This window comes from Pelophylax lessonae (assembly GCF_965119305.1).
Source record: "Pelophylax lessonae genome assembly, chromosome: 2".
NCBI classification, from domain to species: Eukaryota; Metazoa; Chordata; class Amphibia; order Anura; family Ranidae; genus Pelophylax; species Pelophylax lessonae.
The window spans coordinates 492,529,290-492,551,765 of NC_138769.1; the positions used below are offsets into that span (position 1 = coordinate 492,529,290).

Consider the following 22,476-nt stretch of genomic DNA (forward strand, 5'->3'; position numbering starts at 1 on the left):
CAGGTCCACTCCTGATGAAGTCCGGTATGACTAAGCTCATTGAGTTGGCTAGGCACTGTGTATATGCTGCTGCATGTGAATGGGGTCTGCATGCACTGGATTTGAGATACAGGGGTTTTTGCAGTGGTACAGTGCCTGAGAGACAATTACTGCAGGCTGTTTATTCTGAGTGCTGGGTTAGGCACTTGGTTTGTGAGTACAAATTGTTTTAACTTGTTGTTTTATTAAAGTTATTGTTGTGCTATTCGCTTTATTTATGTGTGCTTTACTTAATTGGTCCATTAGGGAATAATAAAGGAACCAGGAAGTCATTCACCTCGCTGCCTATCTAGCATCATCACATTGCTCTGTTTAACTGTCTTGTAACTGTCTTTTAATAAAACATGAATTATAAGAGTGGATTTATTGCACATTTTTGTTTCAAATTTTACTATGGATGTTTTGATTCATATTTTATTTATTTTTAAGGATATTTTTTTTTTCAGCTGCTTGTTTGGGAGAGCGGATTGTAGATTAGGAAGCACAGAACTTTGGAGTAATTTTGCAATGCCTCAAGGCTGTCTGCGGTATCACTCACATCCTAGAGTGCCATTTTGGGGGGCTTTGTTTCTCAAATGGAACATGCTCTGTGCCCTCAGAAGATTCTGAGGAGGAACAGTTAGCCTAAACCTTACTCCAAGAAAAGGAGTTGGTGTTGACCCTAATTAAGTTTAAATTGTCAAGGATACACTGCTAATGATAGATTCCACCTCCTGTTGCTTCCAGCACTCCTATATCTTTTGGTAACGCAAGTCAAAGCCTTCTGCAGAAGTTTTCCCTTAACTCTCCTATACTGCTGAATTTATTTATAAGAAATGAAAGCACCCGTCTTTGTCATTTGTTGTGCCTTGGCACTATTCCATGCATTTAAGGGACATATTAAAAAGTGGGCATCGCTGCCTTTGGTAGGGCCTCCATTTTAAATAAACTACTGTTATTTAAGTAAAGAATTCTCTTTCCTTTAAAAATCTTACAGATAGGAATGCAAAAGCAGTTGCTAAATCCATATACATGGTCACAGGATCTTTAATGCGGTCAGCTGTAGCATCGACACAAACCCAACAGAGTGAACAAGGCTCTTGCACAAGGGTTTAGAGGAGGAGTTAATTTTTATGCTGGCTTGGCAGAGCAGCTAGTGTTGGGCCTAAAGTATGTTTGCAAAGCAGCATTGGACTTAGGTTACATGTTCCATGTCATCTAGTCGGTCATCCTGTGTGGTGGCCATCGGATTGTTGCTGTAGCTTAAGCTTAAATAAGTACCATCTTGCCTCTTCCCCCCTCTGCGTCAATCTCTTCAGTAGTTAGACTCTTGGCTAATGGGCAGGGGACCCCAGTTTCTTTCACATAAGATTTCAGAAGTTTTACCTAAACCTCTTTACAGTGCCCAAAAAGAGCTGAATTTTTATGGTTCTGAATCAAAACCTTGAACATTAAGTGGTCGGCGTTTCTTCATCAGAAGTACTTCCATAGATAGGAAGGATGCTCTTGTTTATCCATTTACCAGAGACACCAGCGATTTTTGTGGTTCGAGGTAAAAAACTACCAATTTGCAACCTTGCCTTTCAGCCTACCTGTGGCTCCTCCCATGTTCACCAAAATGCTTAGTTGCCGTTAGGTCAAGGGGGGAACCAATGCTCGGGGGAATTTGCTGGCGGTCTCACATTCAGAACTGGAGGCTAACCTGTCCATCACCATTCATTCGATAGAGGAATTTGGGTGGAGTGTGAGCCTCGAGAAATCCCTGCTGATTCTGTAACTTGTAATGCTTAAGGCTGATCATGGCTACCAACCAGGCCAAGGTGTTTCTTTCTGTTTGAAAAACTACTAAAGATAAAACTTCAGATATGCCAACTGCTTGGTTTGCTGGACGCACCACCTGGAGAGACACCCTGTATAGGTGTAATCAGAAAATGCCACGTTTGTTGCTTATTTATCAGCCCCCATACTTACACTGTGGCAGGTCGACTCTGTCCCGCGAAACAACGTACATGTACGTCATTTCATGGGACAGCTAGTGGGGGCCATAGGGGGAGCCAATCAGCGGGTCTGGCGGCTGCGATGTCCGCCGGGCACCCGCGATCACTGTCTGTGGAGACAGAACGGCGGTCTGCCGATGTAAACACGGCAGACCGCTGTTCTGTCAGTAATGAATACAAGGATACTGTGTTCCTCCTATTTAGTGTGTTCATCCAGCAAGCCCATCCCCTATACAGTTAGAAAGCACCCCCTAAGGACACATTTAGCCCCTTCCCTGCCAGTGTCAATAGTACAGTAACAGTGCATATTTTTAGCACTGGGCAAAACTGGGCAGAGAGTCGTGTGCTGGCTTTGTCAATGGTTTACATACCAGGGGTCAAAAACTGTCAGGATGGACTATCTTTGCTGTAAAATTCTGTATAAGGGAGTGTGGGCCCTTCACCCACAAATCTTACAGCAAATCTGCTAGAGATGGGGAACGGCAGATGTCAATATCCTGCCCTCACATTTCAGTCGAAAGGTGGACAGGTTCGTAGCTAGGGCAACCATTCTTGTGAAGCTGTTCTTCATGTTTTGCGGTGATCCTGCAAAAATATTTCTTGGTCTGAATACAAAGTAACCATGAAAATATGTAATACAAAGCTAATATAAATACTGGCAAAGTTCACCATGCTTGCTGCAGTTACACAGTGTAATTCCAACAGTGCAATGCTACAGCAACATAAAAACTCCCCAAGGTGGGTGTGGGAGCGCAGTAAAAGAGGGGGAAATATGGGAAGCCAGCCCCTAGGGGCTACTCCTACCTCAACTCCAGCTGGGAAGATTAAAATACACTGTTAAAAAAAAAAATAAGGAACAATTTTGAAAACCCATCAGATCTCAATGGGGAAAAATATAATGCTGGATATGTGTACTGATATGGACTGAGTAATGTGTTTGAAATGAAAGGATGCCACATCATTTGATGGAACTGAAAATTACCAACCTACAGAGGGCTGAACTCAAAGATACCCCCAAAAATCAAAGTGAAAAAATTATGCAGCAGGCTAGTCCATTTTGCTGAAATGTAATTGTAGAAACTCAAAATTGTACTCCGTATGGCCCCCACATGCTTGTATGCATGCCTGACAACGTCGGGGCATGCTCCTAATGAGAGGACAGATGGTGTCCTGGGGATTTTCCTCCCAGATGTGGGTGGATGGCCTGAAACATAATGTCCCAGAAGTGTTCTATTGGATTTAGGTCAGACGAGCATGGGGGCCGTTCAGTGGTATCAATTCCTTCATTCTCCAGTAGGGTTTGACAATGAGTCCAAGGAGTTTATCCTGATTCCTAATGGCAGTCAGGGTGCCATTGTCTTGCCTGTAGAGGTCTGTGCGTCCCTTCATGGATATGCCTCCCCAGACCATTACTAACCCACCACCAAACTGGTCATGCTGAATGATGTAACAGGCAGCATAACGTTCGCCACGGCTTCTCCAGACCCTTTCACGTCGGTTATGTGCTCAGGGTGAACATGCTGTCATCTGTGAAAAGCACAGGGCACCAGTGGCGGACCTGCCAATTCTTGTGTTTAATGGCAAATGCCAATCGTGCTCCACGGTCCCAGGCAGTGAGCACAGGGCCCACTAGGGGACCTCAGGCTACCCTCATGAAGTCTGTTTCTGATTGTTTGGTCAGAGATATTCACACCAGTGGCCTGCTGGAGGTTTTTTTGTGGGGCTCTGGCAGTGGTCACCCTATTCCTCCATGCACAAAGGAACAGATACCAGTCCTGCTGATGAGTTAAGGACCTTCTACGGCCCCGTCTAGCTCTCCTAGAATAAGTGCCTGTCTCCTGGAATCTCCTCCATGCTTTTGAGACTGTTCTGGGAGACACAACAAACCTTCTGGCAATGGCACGTATTAATGTGCCATCCTAGAGTAGTTGGACTGCCTGTGCAAACTCCATAAGGTCCAGGTATCCCCTCATGCTATCAGTAGTGACACTGACCCTTACCAAATGCTAAACTAGTAAAAAACAGTCAGAAAAAATGAGTAGGAAAAAAAAAATGTCAGTGACCTCTACCTGTAAAACCATTTCTGTTTTGGTGGTTGTCTCATTGTTGCTCATCTAGTGCAACTGTTCATTTCATTAACACCAAAGCAGCTGAAACTGATTAACAACCCCCCCTCCGCTACTTAACTGACCAGATCAATATCCCAGGAGTTTAATTGACTTGTTGCTGTACTCTGATTAAAAAGTGTTCCATTAATATTTTTTGAGCAGTGTATGTTTATGGCATCCATTTACAGCACATTGTAGACTTCCACTACTAAAATAACCTGGTTTGCACTACTCTTAGCCTATCAGCTAAATCCTAAACCCCAGACTAAAAAAGGTTATATTGTATGCTGCAAAATTACTGGTGTTGGTCTCCTGTGAAAGGGAAAGAGTGGACCTACTATTGCGCATAATAATTACCTGAAGTTACTAAACTACTCACAGAGGAGGGGAAGGGACTAACCTGAAATATGTGAACAATTCATTCACCTAAAATGTCTGTCCATAATCCACAGTTCATATAGCCCATCCCAGTCCTAAACCAAAGGCACAAAAAGGGTTATATAGTATAATATTAAATCTGGCAAAATGTCACTAGTGTTAATCTCCTATGAGAGGAAGAAAGGGAGCATACCATTGCATGTAATATTTACCTTAAATTGGTCACAGTGAAAGGATCCACATTTACATTTACTTATCACTTAGCCTGGATATCCCACAGCATCTATTGACTCAGCCAGACACAGCACACTGCTGCCAGTCCCCTGCCGTCTCCTCCTCCTTCTCTCCTCCTCCTCCTCCCCTCCCTATATATACACTCCAGCTGGAGAGCACATAGGCTAGACATCAAGCCAATGACATCTGGCCCAACCCTCTTTCTGCACAGGCACAAGGGCTGCACATGCATAAGGCAGATGGCAGCCTGTCCCAGGACATAGCATAAGGCAGATGGCAAGGAAGGGAGAATGCACACCCACTGGGACTGCATCCACACAATCTCTTCCACTGTCCCACACTGAAAGGTTGCACATCCGCGGGGACTTGACCACTGACTGCCGCACACAAAGAAACATATTCATAACCTAAATCCGAAAACAAAAATCAATAAAATTCTCTAATATATACAATAAGTAGCTAGGTAAAACTAAGACTGCTCCTAACAAAACTTCTATATTGGAAATTGGCAAATTTGGATTCTATATTATAATGCGGTCACGACAAAGGTGGAACAAAAGAGAAACCACCTAATTAACAAATTATACAGATAGTACACTTATAAATCAGCTTTGGAAGATGTTAAAAACTTTGGATGGCAACCAAAGTTGTACGTACCAATAAGACTGCCACTACTACATCAGATAGAGGTCAAGGGGGTTCTTGCAATCCTCATTGCTTCGGATTGGTCATGGTATGCAGAATTTGGTGGTTTGTTAAGGGATGTTCTTTGGTCCCTACCACTCCAAAAACACTTGTTGTTTCAAGTGCCCATTTACCATCCTGTTTTACTGTTGCTAGCTTTTTTGGCTTGGCTGGTTATAACCAAATGCTAGGGGAACAAAGTGTTGTTGGATGCGGTCATCTTTATCATGCCCAAGGCCCTCAAGCCCAAGTCTAGTAAGATTTAATTTGCATCTGGAAGACTAATTTTGTATGCTGTGAATCAGTAGGAGCAAGGTTGCAGCAAAAGCAGCAGCATGCAGAAGCACAATTAGGGGCCGGTGTTGGCAAATGTGGTGCCACTTGTCCACACCATCATTTAAGGAGTCATGTACGCTCCTCCATTCATACTGCTGCTTTAACCCTGAGACATTATTCTGGTATTGTTGGTGTAGCAAAAAGCACCTTTTATGAATATCAGGGAGATCAGCTGCTGGTGTTATCATAGAAAGTGGCTTCCTGGTGGCCATCACTTCGGCATGCAGGGCCTCTAAACTGTAGCGTAGTCCTGCCATATTTGGTGCTTCATAAGGATAAAGTCACCCTGCGTCCAAGACTCTACTCCTTGCCAAAAGTGGTATAAAAGTTCTATATCTTCCATCATTGTGTCCCAAGGCAGTCCACCCTAAGGAAATGTCCTTACGTTCCTTGAAAGTAGTCAAGGCAATTAGGGTGTATTTGAATGCCACTACTGGGTTTTGATTGTAGAGGGCCCAAGCAAGTGACTGCTACAATCATATGCTGGGTCTCGCAAACCATCCTGCAACCAAATGCCATCAATCACTGTGAACCATTGTTTCTGGTTACAGCACACTCAATCAGGGTATAGTACATCCTGGGCCTTCCACCATCTAGCAATAATTTTGCAGGGTTGTTTGTTGTCTGCTTAGTCGTCAGTTCCAACATTCACCAAGTTTTACATAAGAAAATCCTTTTCTCTATATGCATTGGAGAAATTTGCACTCAACCTACTGGCTTGATGTTGATGCTAGCTTAAGCTGTTTATATAAATGTTTCTTATTATTTGCTATGTCATTTAACCAAGGTGTCCAAAGTTTTGTCCGCCAGCAGGGGCCTTCCCTGGGCTGCCTTTTGTCTTCTCAGTGCACCTAGCATCCTACTCCTGCAGGTAGCGATTTACCCCCAGTCAGTGATCATCTAAAGCAGAACTGTGTCCTCTGATGAACACAGAGAAAATTATTTGACAGCGAGCAAAAAAAAAAAAATCCATTTCTTATGTGCACAACTGAATATTTCATCTGGTTCTGTCCAATCCAAAAAGTGCATGTGTATTCCAGCTGGAGATAAAAAAAAAAATGTTTACCTTTTCTTGGGGAATCAAATTGTGGTTTAGAATGCATGTTCTCTGGGCTTAAATACAGTGTTGTTTTTATAAATCTAAAAGCTCCACATTTTCAACCCAATAGGGATATTTCCAGCTGAAGGCTAATCCAGGGGCATGGATGTTAAGACTTCGAAAAGGAAAATCGGAAGATATCTATCACATAGTCTCGTGAGTACTCGAGCAGAAAATCTTTTGTCTGAATGCTTTGCTTTTTGTGTGTGATGGAGACAGAAATACATTGAACCAGTCTGCTACAGTGATGCCAGTTAATTAATAAGAATGTTGTCTTCATATTGCTTGTTTGAAATTATACATTATACTGATTTGTATTGCTTTTTGTTACATTGAAGGTTATTAATGCCAATCGTTTTTAATGGGTTGTTGTGAGTTTATTTTGCTTTTATGACTCACCTGTGGTATGATGGGTTGGTGAAATTCTCGCGCTGTCACTCTATATAAATCCTTATTTCCTTTAATGCTGCAGGTACTGTTATTGGTAACCTACACAATACAGATATTTATAGCAGGGGGGGAGTACCGCGCTTTAAAGGTGCTTAGTGCATACTATTCATATAAATACATTTCCCTGGATCCCTGGAAGAAGCTGTGTGGGCACGCAGCGTAACGCGTAGGACGCCAAACCGGAAGTGACGTAGCGGCAACACGAGTGTTATGCATTTGGAAAGACGGAGCAAAATGTAAGTCTGTCATTTAAGTCGACTTTAATAAAAATTACCAAACGGTACTTTACTATTGTGGCCCCATTTATTTTGGAGATACAACGGCTCCACACATACCCCTTGGAATATCGATCGATAAAGGAAAAGTGTGGGTATCAGTAGCCGGATCCATAAACCATAGAGAAGGAGGAAATACTACACATGAGCAAAACAATACAAGGCTGTTTATAAAGGCAATTGAGGTGAGCGCTTAGGACACCTAGTGGCCACTGCATGGAAGAGCACCTGCATGAGTTTTGGGAAAGAAGAGTCGTTTGAACACATACAGCTTTATTTATTTATTTCAACTTAATTTAAGGACACTTTGGCACTTTACCACTTTTGAATGATATATTTATTGTAGGCTCAAAAGCACATAATTTTATCACTGGCACTCTATTTAATAACCTTTATAATAATTTTTAAGGATTGTTTGAAGCACTAATTTTTACATCACTCATAAGAAATATTTTATATTTGAGAGATATTAATTAATGTTTATTAATATTTATGCACTGGAGAAAATTTATATAATTTTAAGCACAAGGGATTTATATTATTAATATTTGAAAGCACTGAAAGCAAATGTATTTATATGAATAGTATGCACTAAGCACCTTTAAAGCACGGTACTCCCCCACCTCCCCCCTGCTATGACTCACCTGTGTTTCATACTCTTCTGTGTATGATGGCAGTTGATAGAACCCAGAAGTATATGATACAAAATAATGCATCTGCCAAAAGAAGAAGAATTCTCATATCTGTGTAGCAGACTCGCATCACCCATGTAATTAAACCCCATTGCTGCTGAAACCTTAATGTGGTTATAAACCTCAGACGTGAAATATGAAGAAAGCATATCCCTCTGTGACACGTTTTCCTGACACCAAAATGGAAAAAAAAGGTGACATAGGAGGAACCTCCAGCTGAATGACAGCCTCAGCTCTGTAGCTGTGTGAAGGGGGATGTGTTCCTTCCCTCCAATCAGCTGTTAGAGCTCTCCTCCCTCAGCTCTGCAATGTGCAAAATCATCTCTGCTCCCTCTTTTTCTGAAAGCTCAGACAAGCTTTATATATCCTGGACTTTGAACGGATGTAGAGAAGACTATAGATAGGCAGGTACAACTTATGTAGGAGGATTTGCTTCATATCTTTGTATCACCTAGAGTCAGTTACTTTACTGGGTATATGTAAATGTTTACAACCACTTACCGACCAGCCACCGTAGTTATACAGCAGCAGGTTGGCTCTGTCACCCAAAATGACATACCTGTACGTTGTTTTGTGTAGCGGTTAGTGGGGGTGCGCGCATGATTAGCTAGAAAAAAACTTTGAGTTTATAATTACTTTAACAACTTCGAGACACAAATAGCAAAAGTATGCTAGAAAGCATTGTTTTTGCTGTGGTAGTATGTTAATGCAATGTTTAGGTGAGCCTTTTCACATCAGGTGAACGCTTATAGTCACTGATTGACGCACACATTTTAAGCAATGTATATTGACTTCTGCTAATCACGGTCATTTGACATTGACTTTTTCACAAAACAAAATACATACATTTCTCTCTGCTAATCACTGTTGAATACATGCCTAAAAAAAATAAATAAAATAAGAAAAGAGGCCTCAGTGTGAATCTGTGAGATGAGTTTTGTTTTCTTGTATGTGCAAGCAAGTGGCTTACACACTTGCAATGCCATGTCTTAACTTAGATTAGGCATAACAAAATGCATTTTTGTATTATTTTGCATTTACATTCTGTTAGGGAGCTCACAGAAAGATCACACCCCTGTCATGGCCTTGTGTGTCATAGAAGTCTTTGTCTTTCAATAGTGTTCTTAATCGTTAACCACTACACTGCACCTTGGTGGCCTTGGTAATTACAGTAAAACATCATACACACTATAAGTTTTTTTTTTTTCATTTAACCAAGCGGGTTGAACAGAAAAAAAAAATCGGTGAATGATAGTGATCTTCCCCTGCTGAAGGGAAGGCCCCCTGCCAGAACACTCTGATCAGCGCTCTCTGTCATTGGCTGAGTGCGCTGATCTGATGGTTTTCCAGCATGGTCATCCGACAGAAGCCTCCCATTTGGCCGACAAGGTGCCATACACAAGGGCCGAATGTCTGTGTTTTTTTTTTTTAACTGCCCGCTGTCGGTTAGCATTCGGCTCGTGTGTACGGGGCTTAAGTCTAGTAGAGTAAAGTCTTATGCCTATAGCTACAAAAAGACCAGTATTTTACCTATTTTACTTTCTACCTCTTTAACCGCTTCAGGTTTTACCCCCTTCATCATGCCTTTTTATGGGATACAGCACTGCGTTGCTTTAGCCAAATAAAATTGATGTCCTTCCCACAAATAGAGCTTTCTTTTTGTGGTATTTGATCACCTCTGCGTTTTTTTTTAATTTTTTGCGCTATAAACAAAAAAATACCGAAAATTTTGAAGAAAAAATAAAATTTCTTTATAAATTTAAGGCCAATATGTATTCTATTACATATTTTTGGTAAAAAAAAAAAAATCCCAGTAGGCGTATATTGATTAATTTGCACAAAACCTATAGCGTCTACAAAATATGGGATAGATTTAGTGACTTTTTTTTTTTTTTTAATATATATATTTTTTTACCAGGAATGGCGGCGATCAGCGATTTTTTTTTTTAGCAGGACTGCGACATTGCGACAGACAAATCTGGCACTAAGTGACACTTTTTGGGGACCAGTGACACCAATAGAGTGAAAAAAAATTCACTGTCACTGTATAAATGACACTGGCAGGAAAGGGGTTAACACCAGGGGCAATCAAAGAGTTTAAATGTGTTCCCTATAGGTGCTTCCTAACTGTAGGGGGAATGCTTTGACTAAAGGAAAACCGAGATCCGTGTTTCTGCTTAGCAGTAACACGAGATCTCCATTTTCCTCTTGGGCAGAATGGCAGGCTACCTTGTTTATTGGGCAGACCGCCGTTCTGCATCTCTACAAATGATCGCCGGGTTCCTGGCGGACATTGTGTCCACCGGACCCACTGATTGCCTCACGCTGTGTCCAATCAAAGCGGCAGCAGGGCTTCAACAGCGCGCACGCCCCAGAGCCAAAGAAGAGGACCTATAGGTACGTGAATTTGCACTTAAGGGTCGCCCTGCTGCAGTATATGTACATGGGCCGGTCCATAAGCTGTTAATCTGTGTGTGGAGAGGTTTAAATGCCTACAATGGTTAAAATGAATGCTTTATTTTTAAGCAAAGATAAAAACAGTATGCCACTGAACAAATTATTTTACCTTCATGGTTGACATCTGAAAATTTCAATCTGGGGATTTAGTGGTCCTTAAAATTAATAACCAAACTTTTTAACTATGTTTTATAAAGTATTTTTATACAATTTTTTGGTCACGCTTTTTGAAGGGTCAAATAAGGACAGTTGCCTTTGCATACTGGCATATCACATAATCATACACCTTTGTGAAGCCATTTACATTACATCTTCTAAAAGGTAAAACCAACCCCTATTTTTAAGGAAATTATGCAGGTTATTGCTGTCTAGTTAACTAGAGCCACCATTGAGATTTAGACTAGAGTAGTTTAAAGCTGTCATACCACTGACAAATGGCTTTGGGTGTTTGGTTTACTATAATTGTGGACACACAGAGAAGTAAACTTGGAACCCACTCAGATCAGTTTATTACAAGCGTGGCATGCATAGCAAGACAATAGCAATACAATGATTGAATACAGTAAGTACTCTTGCACACTGCAGCTTATTGAAAAGCTCAGTACAGCTTTTATTTTATTTTTTTATACTGATCTAAAATGCAGCCCGTTGTTTACAATGTGCATATTCTTGATTAAAAAAAAAAGAAAAATCGGTGTTCCTGGTCAGTATTTTGCGGCGGTACACGCAAATGTGCACAGATGAGCATAAACGTAATTAGCATTTTCTCTCAGAATGTTTAGATCTAAAATAAGTGATTCTTGTTCTTGCGCTATCACGGTATTTAAAACTATATATATATAGATAGATAGATATATTTCCCAGGTGCTACTCTGTTACCTGTACAGTTAATCAGTAAATAGGGAGATTATTATGTCTGATATATCCCAGGAGCGCAGTACATATATACCTCCCTATTCTCTCAGAATGTATTGTGTGCACATAAATGTGTGTGAATGCACACAAAAAAAACAACTGAAATTACGTTGAGAAAAGCAGATGCTCAAACATCAGTACCGTGTGCAAGAGTCCTAAACATTTACCAGCTAGTCAGCTCAAAAGCAATTGTAACAGTTTTTATTGCATCAAGCATATGTCAAGCTAAATTTTTAACAATTTGCAATAAAAACAAGTTTTCGTTGCATACACACACGTGAAACCACATTGCCACGCCAATAAAAAACAAATTGGGAACGGTTACCCCCAATAGGTGCAGAAACTCACCAGAAGCCCAGACTCCCTTAAAGCAGAGCTGCAGTCTGAAAAAAAAAAAAACATTTAAAAGTCAGCAGCTAAAGATCCTATAGCTGCTGACTTTTAATATAAGAACACTTGCCTGTCCAGGGATCCCGCGATGTTGGCACCCCATGCCGATTTGTCAATTGCAAGACAGTGGCATTGTAAGTAAGAAGAAACCGGCAGTGAAGCCTTTAGGCTTCACAGCTGGTTTCCTACTGCGCATGCGCGAGTTACGCTGGGCTTTCTGAATTTCCCGCCATCTTCTGGGACGCACACAGGTTCTCAAAGGCATCGGGGGGGAAGAGGAGGGGCCGGACATGTCGTAGATCATCGATCCCTGACCTGGAAGTGGGAGTGGTACCTATCAAAACCAGGTTCCTGCTCCCCTCTCCCCCCCAAAAAGTGCCAAATGCGGCAGTGGAAGAAGGGGGTTGTGAACAAGCAGAGTTTCCCCTTTTGGGTGGAGCTCCGCTTTAATGTCAAGTGAAACCTCTAGTGTATATCAGTACCAAAACATATCTGATCACTTCAGTTGGCAATTATCAGGTAGTAATTTCGTTTTCATCTCCTCTATATAATCTACGAAAATGCGAGTCAAGCGTTTTCAAGTGTGTTTTTTTTTTTTAAGCTCTTAACTGATCTCCTAACTCTGTTTTTCATTGGCCAAAAGAAAGTGAAGCTTGAGTACACATGTAAAAAGCTTGAAATATACTTGTATGCATGTGCAAAACAGAGCAAAATCACAGAAAAAAAAATGTGCCTAAAAACTCAGAAAAATTGTGTTTTGTGTTGTGAGTTCTGCCTGTCTGCTGACCATCTCTTTTTAAACTTCTTAGATTCCCTGCATGCTTTGCAGCTTCTCCTCTGCTGTTTATTTTCATTTCCTAGGGACTACATATTAGGTAATACCTTGCTATATGCAATCAGTGATTCCTGTGCTGAACTCCGTCTCCTGAAACTTCCCCTCTCAGCACCTCTGTAGTACAGATTCAGAAAGCAGACTCTGTAACTTCTGTGACACCGCAGTACCTACTCACAGGGCATAGCAAATATTTTTGTCATAGGATTCACAAAAGTAATTGTGTGGGGATCTTCTCAAAGTAGGTTTGCAAACTTCAACATCATTCAGATTAGTAGGAGCAGGCTAGAATAATTGAAATACAGTGTGGAATGGATTATCTGGTTTTATATTTTGGCCATAGAACCACACTTCCTCCATAGCTATTCCTCTATTGTATGTATTCCTTCAGCACCTCTCCACAGAGCAAACTGCCTTCATAAAAGGGGATACATCATCTTTATTCCCCTCCGAAACAGCTTTTTAAGTGCATTAAAGATGAGTTCCTTTCAATTTGAAAAAGATTCTGGAGAGCTCTGTAAATATTTAATGTCAGGATAATAGACACAAGTTTGGCAGACAGTCAATTTCTACTCTTGATCTATGGTCTGTTAATTAACAGTGATCTCACCTTTGTTCTGTCACTAAATGCCTCTTGTCGTAAAGTGACTTGATGAAATTATATCTGCAAGGCTTCACATTAAAATTACATTTTTTAAAGTTTAAATTCCCTCATAGGACTTTTTTGTATTAAAAATTAAAACAGTTTAATCACTATGTGATGTGTTTTAGATTAAAAAGGCCCCTTCGTTGTGGTGAACCTACTGATGACCATTTCATGATATATGCAAATTTCTGAATCTTTTCACTTAAAATTAACTTAGAAATTGTTCTACGTTTTTTTTGTTCCTAAGCAATCTGCTTGTTATATTTTTTCTAGTAATTTAAATACTTCTCTGTCTTTGTACCTGTGACCTTTTGTAAGTAATATTTTTTTTACACCTTATGTGTTAACCGTATAGTGATTTTGTACATATTTTTATGGTTAGAAAAAATAATTAAAGGCATTTAAAAAAAAAAAAAAACTATTTAGCCTCCTTTCAACCAGCAAGTGGGATAGTCTCCTTCAATGTGTTTTCCAGAATCTGTTTGCTTCATTGATATAATGTCTACAAGAGGCCTTTTTACAGAACTCTTTAAAGCCAGCCATACATGGATCCAAGTTTAGCTGGTTAAGCAGGGGCCAGCCGAGATTCAAAAATATGGGTAAGGCTGATTATACCCAAGTCGAACCATTAATCCAAATGAGTGCAACCAGCCTTTCTTTTTTTTTTTTTTTAACATTTGATTACTGCTGACCGCTCTAGCCACTAGCAGTAATCATGTTCTGCCAGCCGGAAAGGCTCCCTGCGCCCCCCTGCCGACAGAACACAATATGCTGCAGGAGGCATTTTCCCATCAACACTGACCCGTGATGGAAGAAACGAAAATTGAATCCTCTATGGCTAAAGCTGGCCATAGAGTGTTACAATCAATTGATTAATTTGGGTACAACCATCCTGCCGGATTCACTTGCGATTATCGCTAACGGCTGCTAGCTCAGGCTGCTGGGAAGTTTAGTCCTGTGCCTGCTGCTGTGAGTGCTGGCTGGGAAGGAACCGGCCCACACTCCAAACAGATTAGAGCTAAAGATCCTGGGAGCTGCACATCACAACAAGACCTGCTGTGTGAAGACAAGTGGCAGTCTCAGCCTGGACCACCGCCATACCATTCCCCCAACGTGTTTCACTCTGCCCACTGGAGCTTACTCGTGGCTTATGAGTAAAACCCAGTGGTGATTAAACATCACCAAAAGATAGCTCTTTCTGTATAGAAAAAAAGATAAAAATGTTGTTTGGGTACAGAGTTGCATGACTGCACAATTGGAAAATTGGGAAAAACTGAAAATTGGCCTTGGCAGGCAGAAGGTAAAAGTGTCTGGTATTAAAATGGTTAAACAATTAACTGATCTGGCCAGATCTAGTTCTTGAGGGAGTCTATTCCACATTTTTATAGCTTTTACAGTAAAAAAAAGGCTTTCCGTATGTAGAGGTTAAATCTCTTTTCCACATTTTTACAGCCTTTACTGTAAAAAAAAAAAAAAAAGGCTTTCTGTATGTAGAGGTTAAAAATCTTTTCCACGCTTTTACAGCTTTTACTGTAAAAAAAAAAAAAGGCTTTCCATATGTGGAGGTTAAATCTCTTTTCCTCCTGAATTGGAGTGCTTCCTTGTCCTCTGTAATGACCTGAAAGTGAATAACTAGACATCCAGTTCACTATATGGAACACTTATGTATTTACACATGATGAACATATTCCCCCTTAATCTTCTCTTCTCAAGAGAGAATAGGTTCAGTTTAGCAAATTTTTCCTCCTAGCTGAGCTCCTCCATGTCTCCGATCAGTTTGGTTGACTTTCTCTAGTTCTCCAATATCCTTTTTGTGAACTGGTGCCCAAAACTAAACTACATATTCCAGATGAGGTCTTAGTAATGATTTGTACAGTGGCAAAATGATGCCTTTCTCACTTAATTCTATATCTCTTATAGTACAAGAAGGTATTTTGCTAGTCTTAGAAATTGCAGCTTGGCATTGCATGCTATACAGTTTGATCTTCTAGAACATCCAAGTTCCTCTCAATCATTGATTCCCCGAGATGTTCACCTCCTAGAGTGCACGATGCATGCGTGGTTTTACATTTACTCAATATCCACTCAACCGCGTTATAGTGACAAAAAAAATGTATGTGAAAAACAAACTGCTGCTGTCACAAGACATAATAAAGTTAAGAATAATTAACTTATCCCTCTGTTAGAATGCAGCACTTTCAATATCTGTGCAATTTTGAACAAAATAAAAAACATATAAATAAAAAGTCAATTATATAAAGTTAAAATTCTGATAGTGATCTGTGACACTCATTAGACAAATTTTTAGGTGTTACAAAAGGTGATAGCACTGTTCCACGTCAATGTGCTCCAGATCCTCACACCACACTCACCAGATCAAAGTTACTTCTTGAATAAACCAGAAAATGAAATTGCTTCAAAAAACAAGGGGCTTGTAAGCACCTCTCCAGAGTCCCGTGTTTTCTGGCATCTATAAGCTCATAATCTCATAAAGTAATTATGGATGCCCAGGAAGAAAAAGAGGGGGGAGAGCCTCTCATAGCATACAATTAAATAAATTAAAAAGCAAGGTCAAATGCACTGAACAAAAAGCGATCTCCTATGTACATCAGGAAACGCCACTGTGCTTTTCGGATGGCAGAAGTGACTTCACCGGAGGCTCTGCCTACGCATTTCATCATTAAACTGAGACATCTTCAGGAGCTGCCTAGGAAATTCCAAAACTAGGTACCCGCTCCCCCCTCCCAAACAAAAAAAATATTTTACCACCAAAAAAAGTGCAGTGCTAAAATTTAGACATGAAATGTACATATAACAATTATTGATATGAACAAACTGAATAAAATACTGTGAAAATTGCGTTACAGTTGCGTTATTGCGTTGCATATTTAGTAAAAATAAAAAGTTCACTTTGAATCAAAAGCTGTGTCGTGTGTATCTTCTAATGTTAGAGGAGGGGGGGGATTCTTAAAAGCAGGACTTCCCGTTAAGAGTGAAGTTCAACTTTAAGCTTAACCTGAAGTGAATGTATCTAAATATCTAGAAATTTTCCTGATCGTTTGAGAGTTCAGTCTGGGTTTTGCATTTTAAGCACTACCATAGAACTCTAAAAATAAGAGACTGAAAGTGTGACACAGAAAAAGATAAGACAAACAACTTTAATGGAAAATGCACTTTTCACATCATAAACTGACATGGCCCATTCAGTAAAGTCAGGAATGTAATTGTTTTACAAAGTTATTTTCTTCATGTAAACTGCTCCATAAGGACCTTAGCAATTCTGCATTGGCATTCTTTGAGTGACACTTGTAGTTTAAGTGCACTTTCATGTTTTTCAGTTCCCAGTAGATGAAGGTAACTAAAATACTGTGATATTGCTTTATTTTCAGTGTGTCAGCTATTTCTTCAGTCAGTTGTGTAGAGCATTTAGTAAAAATAGAAAAGAAAGCTTTGATCACCTATTAAAGCTACTGACTTGTTGTAGCAGCTCTATTTAAAGCGGTACTAAACTCAACTAAAAATAAACTGCAGGTAGACAGCTCTTCATTACAAATGAGAATTGCTTTGCCACTTCTGTGATAACCAATACTTACCTGTCTGCTCGCAGTCTTCTATTCAATGCACACTGAGCTGCGGCCGTGCTGGAATGATGGACTCCTGTGCGCATGCACAGAATGACCTAATTCCCCAACCGGCCAATTAAGGCCAAAAACTCAGCACCTGGAAGTATCTTGGTAGAATATGGCAGCAGCTGGTGAGGGATATAACCACTGCATCACTGGCATGAGGAGGTGAGTATTTCTACGAGTTAAGTTCTGGTTTAAAAGGCACTTTCCAGGAATCTGGCATTACTCCTACTTTTCCAAATAGACTCCTTCCTCCAGCTCCCTGATTGTTGACCAGAGCTTAGAATCCGGCAACCCTACTGATCTGCAGTAACAGTCTTTGAACTGGTTAAGGTTGTGAGTACTGTTCAAGTGATAATCTCATTCTCATGGCAGACATCAGACAGTAAGGAATGGAACAAGGGGGTAGGCAAGCACACATTGTGTACAGGGCCATGGTGAAACGATTCAGGGTTCCTATCAAAACTCTGCACCTGGGTCTTTGGACCTCAGTCAGAGAGTTGATTGAAGGGAAGGGGCACACCCCCCCCCCCTGCACATATGAACAGAGCTGAGGCTGTCCATCTGCTGGAGGTCGCTCCCCTGTCACCATTTTTCTCTGGGTGTTAGGAAAAATTGTCACAAGTGGTTCATACTCATAGCACAGGAACAAAGCAGCAGACAGAAATGACACTTAGTGCTCTGGATTGAGACAGGTACACACTATAGAGGGATATGCTTTGTTTATATTTCATGTCTGAGGCTTACAACCACTGTAACTAAAGAGGAATTTTCATCCGCTATGGCAGACCTGATCAGGAAAGTCTCTGCACTAGAGACTGCAGTACACACAAAGCACAAGCTCCGGCAGTCAGCATCCCATTATGAGTCTCTATCGGACGTATCCATCATGACAGCATTGCATCCTCATGAGGAGGGGAAGGAAGGTTAACCGTCACCCTTGATCTTTCCTCAGTTGAAAGAAACCATTAGGCTTCATATACACTAGACTACACTGGCATTTTTTGCCAACGCTCCTAAAGTCAGCTCCATAAAAGCCTGTGTCAATGTACACATAGGCTTTTAGCAGAGTTTAGGAGCTGCCGCATTTAGGTGATCTTCAACTTCCCTCTCCTGAACGCGGAAGAATCGCGTTTAGGATAGAAACGTTTTGACATGGTCGCTCTGGGAATGCCGCATTAACGTGTTCCGATTTTGCCACAGTCTAGGTAACCATAGGCCAGTAGACATGAAGCCCTAAGGTTCTGATGGATAAGGTGTACTTCTGTTTGAAGCGAGTACTGTTCCCACCTACTGGACATGAGGTCACCAGTATAGGATCTGTTTCCAAATCTAAGAAATTTTTCAGGTTTACCCAATAGTACAGCATGTTCTGTACAAGACTGGCTGGGACCAGACAAAGTATATATGCCTCCCACGGGAGGAGACCTACCACAAAAAATTTTAAGTGACTGTAGTGGCTATTTCCTGCCTCAACAAATCCCTTACAATTATCACTGAGGATGTCCCAGTCTTCAAAGACTTAATGGACAAAAGTTTTGAGGCACTCCTTAAAGCCTCCTTTGCTTTTTTTAACTCATCCAAGCAAATGTTTGTGGGGTCTATGGCCATTCGCCCAAGTCTGATAGTCTGGGTCAAGCACATGACTCCTTATTTTCTATTTTTACAGCTTTACTCTTGAATTTTATACATGTATAGTTTTAGGCCCCTTTCACACAGGGCAGAATCCGTTCCAATCGGCAAAGGATCAGCTCATGGATCACCTGCTGATTGGAGCAGAGCAGGCAGTTTCTGCAGAGCGGACACGGAAATAACCATCTCTGCTGTATGGGCGGCTGGGAGTAAATGGACTCTGCTGTACCTTTGCACCTGACTACATCTGATCTGCCTTGAATAAATGGAAGAAGGCATAATCCCCTTCCATTTTTCTAAAGCAGACCCAGGGGCAGGCAGGTGTAAACGGGATAAATTAACCTTCTGATCAGGTCCGCCTAAAAAAACTGACAGGTGGACCTAGTCAGAACACCTGTGTTAAGGCCTAAAGTTCCTTTCACACATATGCAGTTTGGGTTTGAGTGTTTCTGCAGTGCTTTTTTTTTTTTCTGGCGGATTAAAAGATGCAAATCGCAGCAAAATTGTAGTAAAAATGCTGTAAAAGAAGCATGACATGCTTTTGTGCAACTTCAAATGCAAACCGGTAAACGCAAAAGCAAAAAAAGCACAGTTTTGCGTTTGTATTTACTGGTTTGCATTTTTCCAAAAACGCAGAGGCACAAAGATGCATTGATAGGAACCTATGTTAAAATAATGGTCTGCATTTCTGCAAAAAGCAGAAAAAATGCATTGGTGTGAATGGAGCCTTAGAGAGTGAATAAAGGATCCTTATTTATTAAACTAAAAAAGTAGCTTAAAGCAACTTACCAAAAATTATCTGATTGTTCTATGCCAGTGGTGTCCAAACTTTTTTCAAAGAGGGCCAGATTTGATGAAGTGAACATGCGTGAGGGCCGACCATTTTGCCTGACATTTGAACCATTAAAATTAAATGCACACACACACATACATACATACACAATTATATATATATATATATATATATATATATATATATATACACACAGGGCTCAAAATTTCAAGTCATGAGCTACTGGCCAGGCCTTAAGAGTTACTCGCCACTTGTTGCCCCAACCAAACCCTGCCCTGCTCCGCCCCTAAACACGCCCTCGCCAGAGTGACCACAGCGTGCCCCCTTTCGATGCAGAGTGCCTACAGCGTGCCCCCTTTCAATGCAGAGTGCCCACAGCGTGCCCCCTTTCAATGCAGAGTGCCCACAGCGTGCCCCCTTTCAATGCAGAGTGCCCACAGCGTGCCCCCTTTCAATGCAGAGTGCCCACAGCGTGCCCCCTTTCAATGTAGAGTGCCCACAGCGTGCCCCTTTAAATGTAGTGACCATAGCATGCCCCCTTAAATGCAGAGTTAGCACAATGTGCAGAGAGACCAGCGTGCACTTAACCTGATGCAGCGGTGGCTTCTCCTCAATCCTCTGCGTCTCCCGAGTCCTCCTCCTCCTCCTTGGCCAATGGCAATTGTTCGCCTTTCGGCCAATCAGGAAACGGGTCTCGGACCCACTTCCTGATTGGCCAGGAGGAGGATCAGGAGGCGGATTATTGTGACAATAGCCAATATTCATTCACTATTGTCACACAATGGGTGGGCTCAGGGCGCACTGCTCTGCACCCTGGGTCCACCTTTTCTGAAGAACAATGCAGAACGGCGGCGGCGGTGGTAGGCACTACATTCCCCATACAGCTCAGGGGGCTGTATAAAACTAAAGGATGGGCCGCGAGCTGGACTTTGGACATGACTGTTCTATGCTGTAAACTAGTGAAACGCAAAATTTTGCTTGCTATTGGTTACTCGCATGCACATTCAGCATTTTTTATCAATTGCAAGTTGCAACAGGAAGATATCTGAATTTGTATTTGAAAGTAAAGCAGGGTGTTAGTGAGTTATCCTAAATAAACAAATCAACAGCACAATTTGATGTTTCTACTAAGCTACACATGTGACCAGATAACTCAGATTGGTCAATATCATGTGGAATATGAATAATATAAACACTTGTAATAATGGAAGAAAATGTAATTGCAACCTGGAAGGCAAAATTGAAAGTGTCTGTGAGGTTCACCTCCACTCCAGCTGTAATGTTCAAGTATACAATCAAATTAGAAAAACACATTATAAATACCTCTTTAATGCTTAGTTTACAGTGGTCACATGACCGCTAACCCAGTCCTCAGGTCAGCTGTGCTTGGGACAGTGAGCTGTATACTGCTAAAATGCTTTGCTAAAGAATGTCTGCGGGGCATCATGTCATTAAATATAGAAGACCTGCTTCATCTTCCGATGTGTGATTGACACACAGAGACAAAAAGAATGCAATGGATGTAGCCACGGCTTTGCTAGGTTAAATGACAAGAGTATGCATCTACACTCAGCAGTTAGATAGTCATACGCATGGGGGAAGAGAAGAAAACTGGCAGAGTCAACAGGCATTTTACACTTTACTGAAATGTTTTTCAAAAACAACTTTGATGGAATCTATAGGAGAATAGTCTAGTATTTAATTCATACATCCTGTGGCTTATTGTAGAATTTCCGTTTGCTAATAAATGAGTAGTATTTCATTATCTCTAACACTATATGTGTTTGTAAGAAACTTGCCGCCTTTCAAAATTTTACTTTGCTCATGGTGTTTAACAAGTTGAAGATGTTGTTAGGTAACACTTAAACACTTTAGTATCAAACAAACACCTTATTATCAGCTGGAATACACACACGCCAGCCAAATAATTTGCACTTCATGAGTGAAATTGATAATTGTTGGTGTTTTTCATTCTTGGCCATATATGTGTCTTAGTTGTATATGCAATTTCGTCTCCGATTGACAACACACTGAGATCTTATTTATAAGTCCTTTAAATTCAAACATAGAGGAAGCACAGTATAGCCATTTACAATGTGAACGTGGTTTTCTAGCTGGTTTGGTTAACCTCACCTTATATAAACAATGACATTGGCTACGAGCGCTGATCGGATGCTGGTTTTCCAGCATTCCTGTTTGACAGAAGCCAGTTTGGCTGTAGTAGAAGCTGGCTGACATTCAGCCAGTATGTGTGTTAAACCGGACAATATTCGGCCCCTGTGTACCAGCCTTAAGTCATGTAAATGCATTCCTCCACTGAGTTTGTTTATTTAGTTTTTAGTTGTATGGTAATGGTTCAGCAGGAATCAGCCAAATTTCGATCTGTAACCCTGTTTATCAGAAGCCACCCATTGGCCTGCCTTTAATCCTGATGGAAAACCAGCATTTGATAAGTGCAGGCAGTCAATGTGCTGCACCACTGATCAGTGTATTTTGTGGACGGGAGTCCAGCTGTCACAATACAAACACACAACAGGAAGGATTTCCCCATCCACCTCACCTCAAATGTGTGGATAGGGAAATTGGTTCAGTTTTATTCCATTTCGCTTAGTAATACGAGTAAAATGTGTAATATATGGGCAGCCAAGGAATGAAAATTTCTTGATTCCCCCATCAACACAGTGTGTTGATGAGTAAATCCCCCCTACAATGATGTTTTTTTCTGCCAGAAGAGAGCCTTCCCCTCTAGCAGAATACAATGATCACTGCTGCCCGGTTGGTTGTACTGAAGTCTATCAATCATCTATGGGCAGCCAGCCTGCCCAAAGACGGATCAAAATTTGGCCGGTTCCTGCTGAGCCGGAAAAATATTAATCCATCTTTGGTATTACTAGTGACTACAAAGCACACCACT

General features: G+C 41.0%; 1 protein-coding gene across 3 annotated transcripts in view; it reads left to right on the forward strand.

The window, feature by feature from the left end:
• The window catches only part of UGGT2 (UDP-glucose glycoprotein glucosyltransferase 2), a gene marked incomplete at its 5' end in the record, with an annotated part of 753,177 nt that overhangs the window by 567,538 nt on the left and 163,163 nt on the right, over positions 1 to 22,476 (forward strand). For all 3 annotated transcript variants that reach the window (XM_082245311.1, XM_082245312.1, XM_082245313.1), the window contains one exon: positions 6,925 to 7,010. In XM_082245311.1, the coding sequence (XP_082101437.1) occupies positions 6,925 to 7,010 (86 nt within the window). The remainder of the gene's footprint in view (positions 1 to 6,924; positions 7,011 to 22,476) is intronic.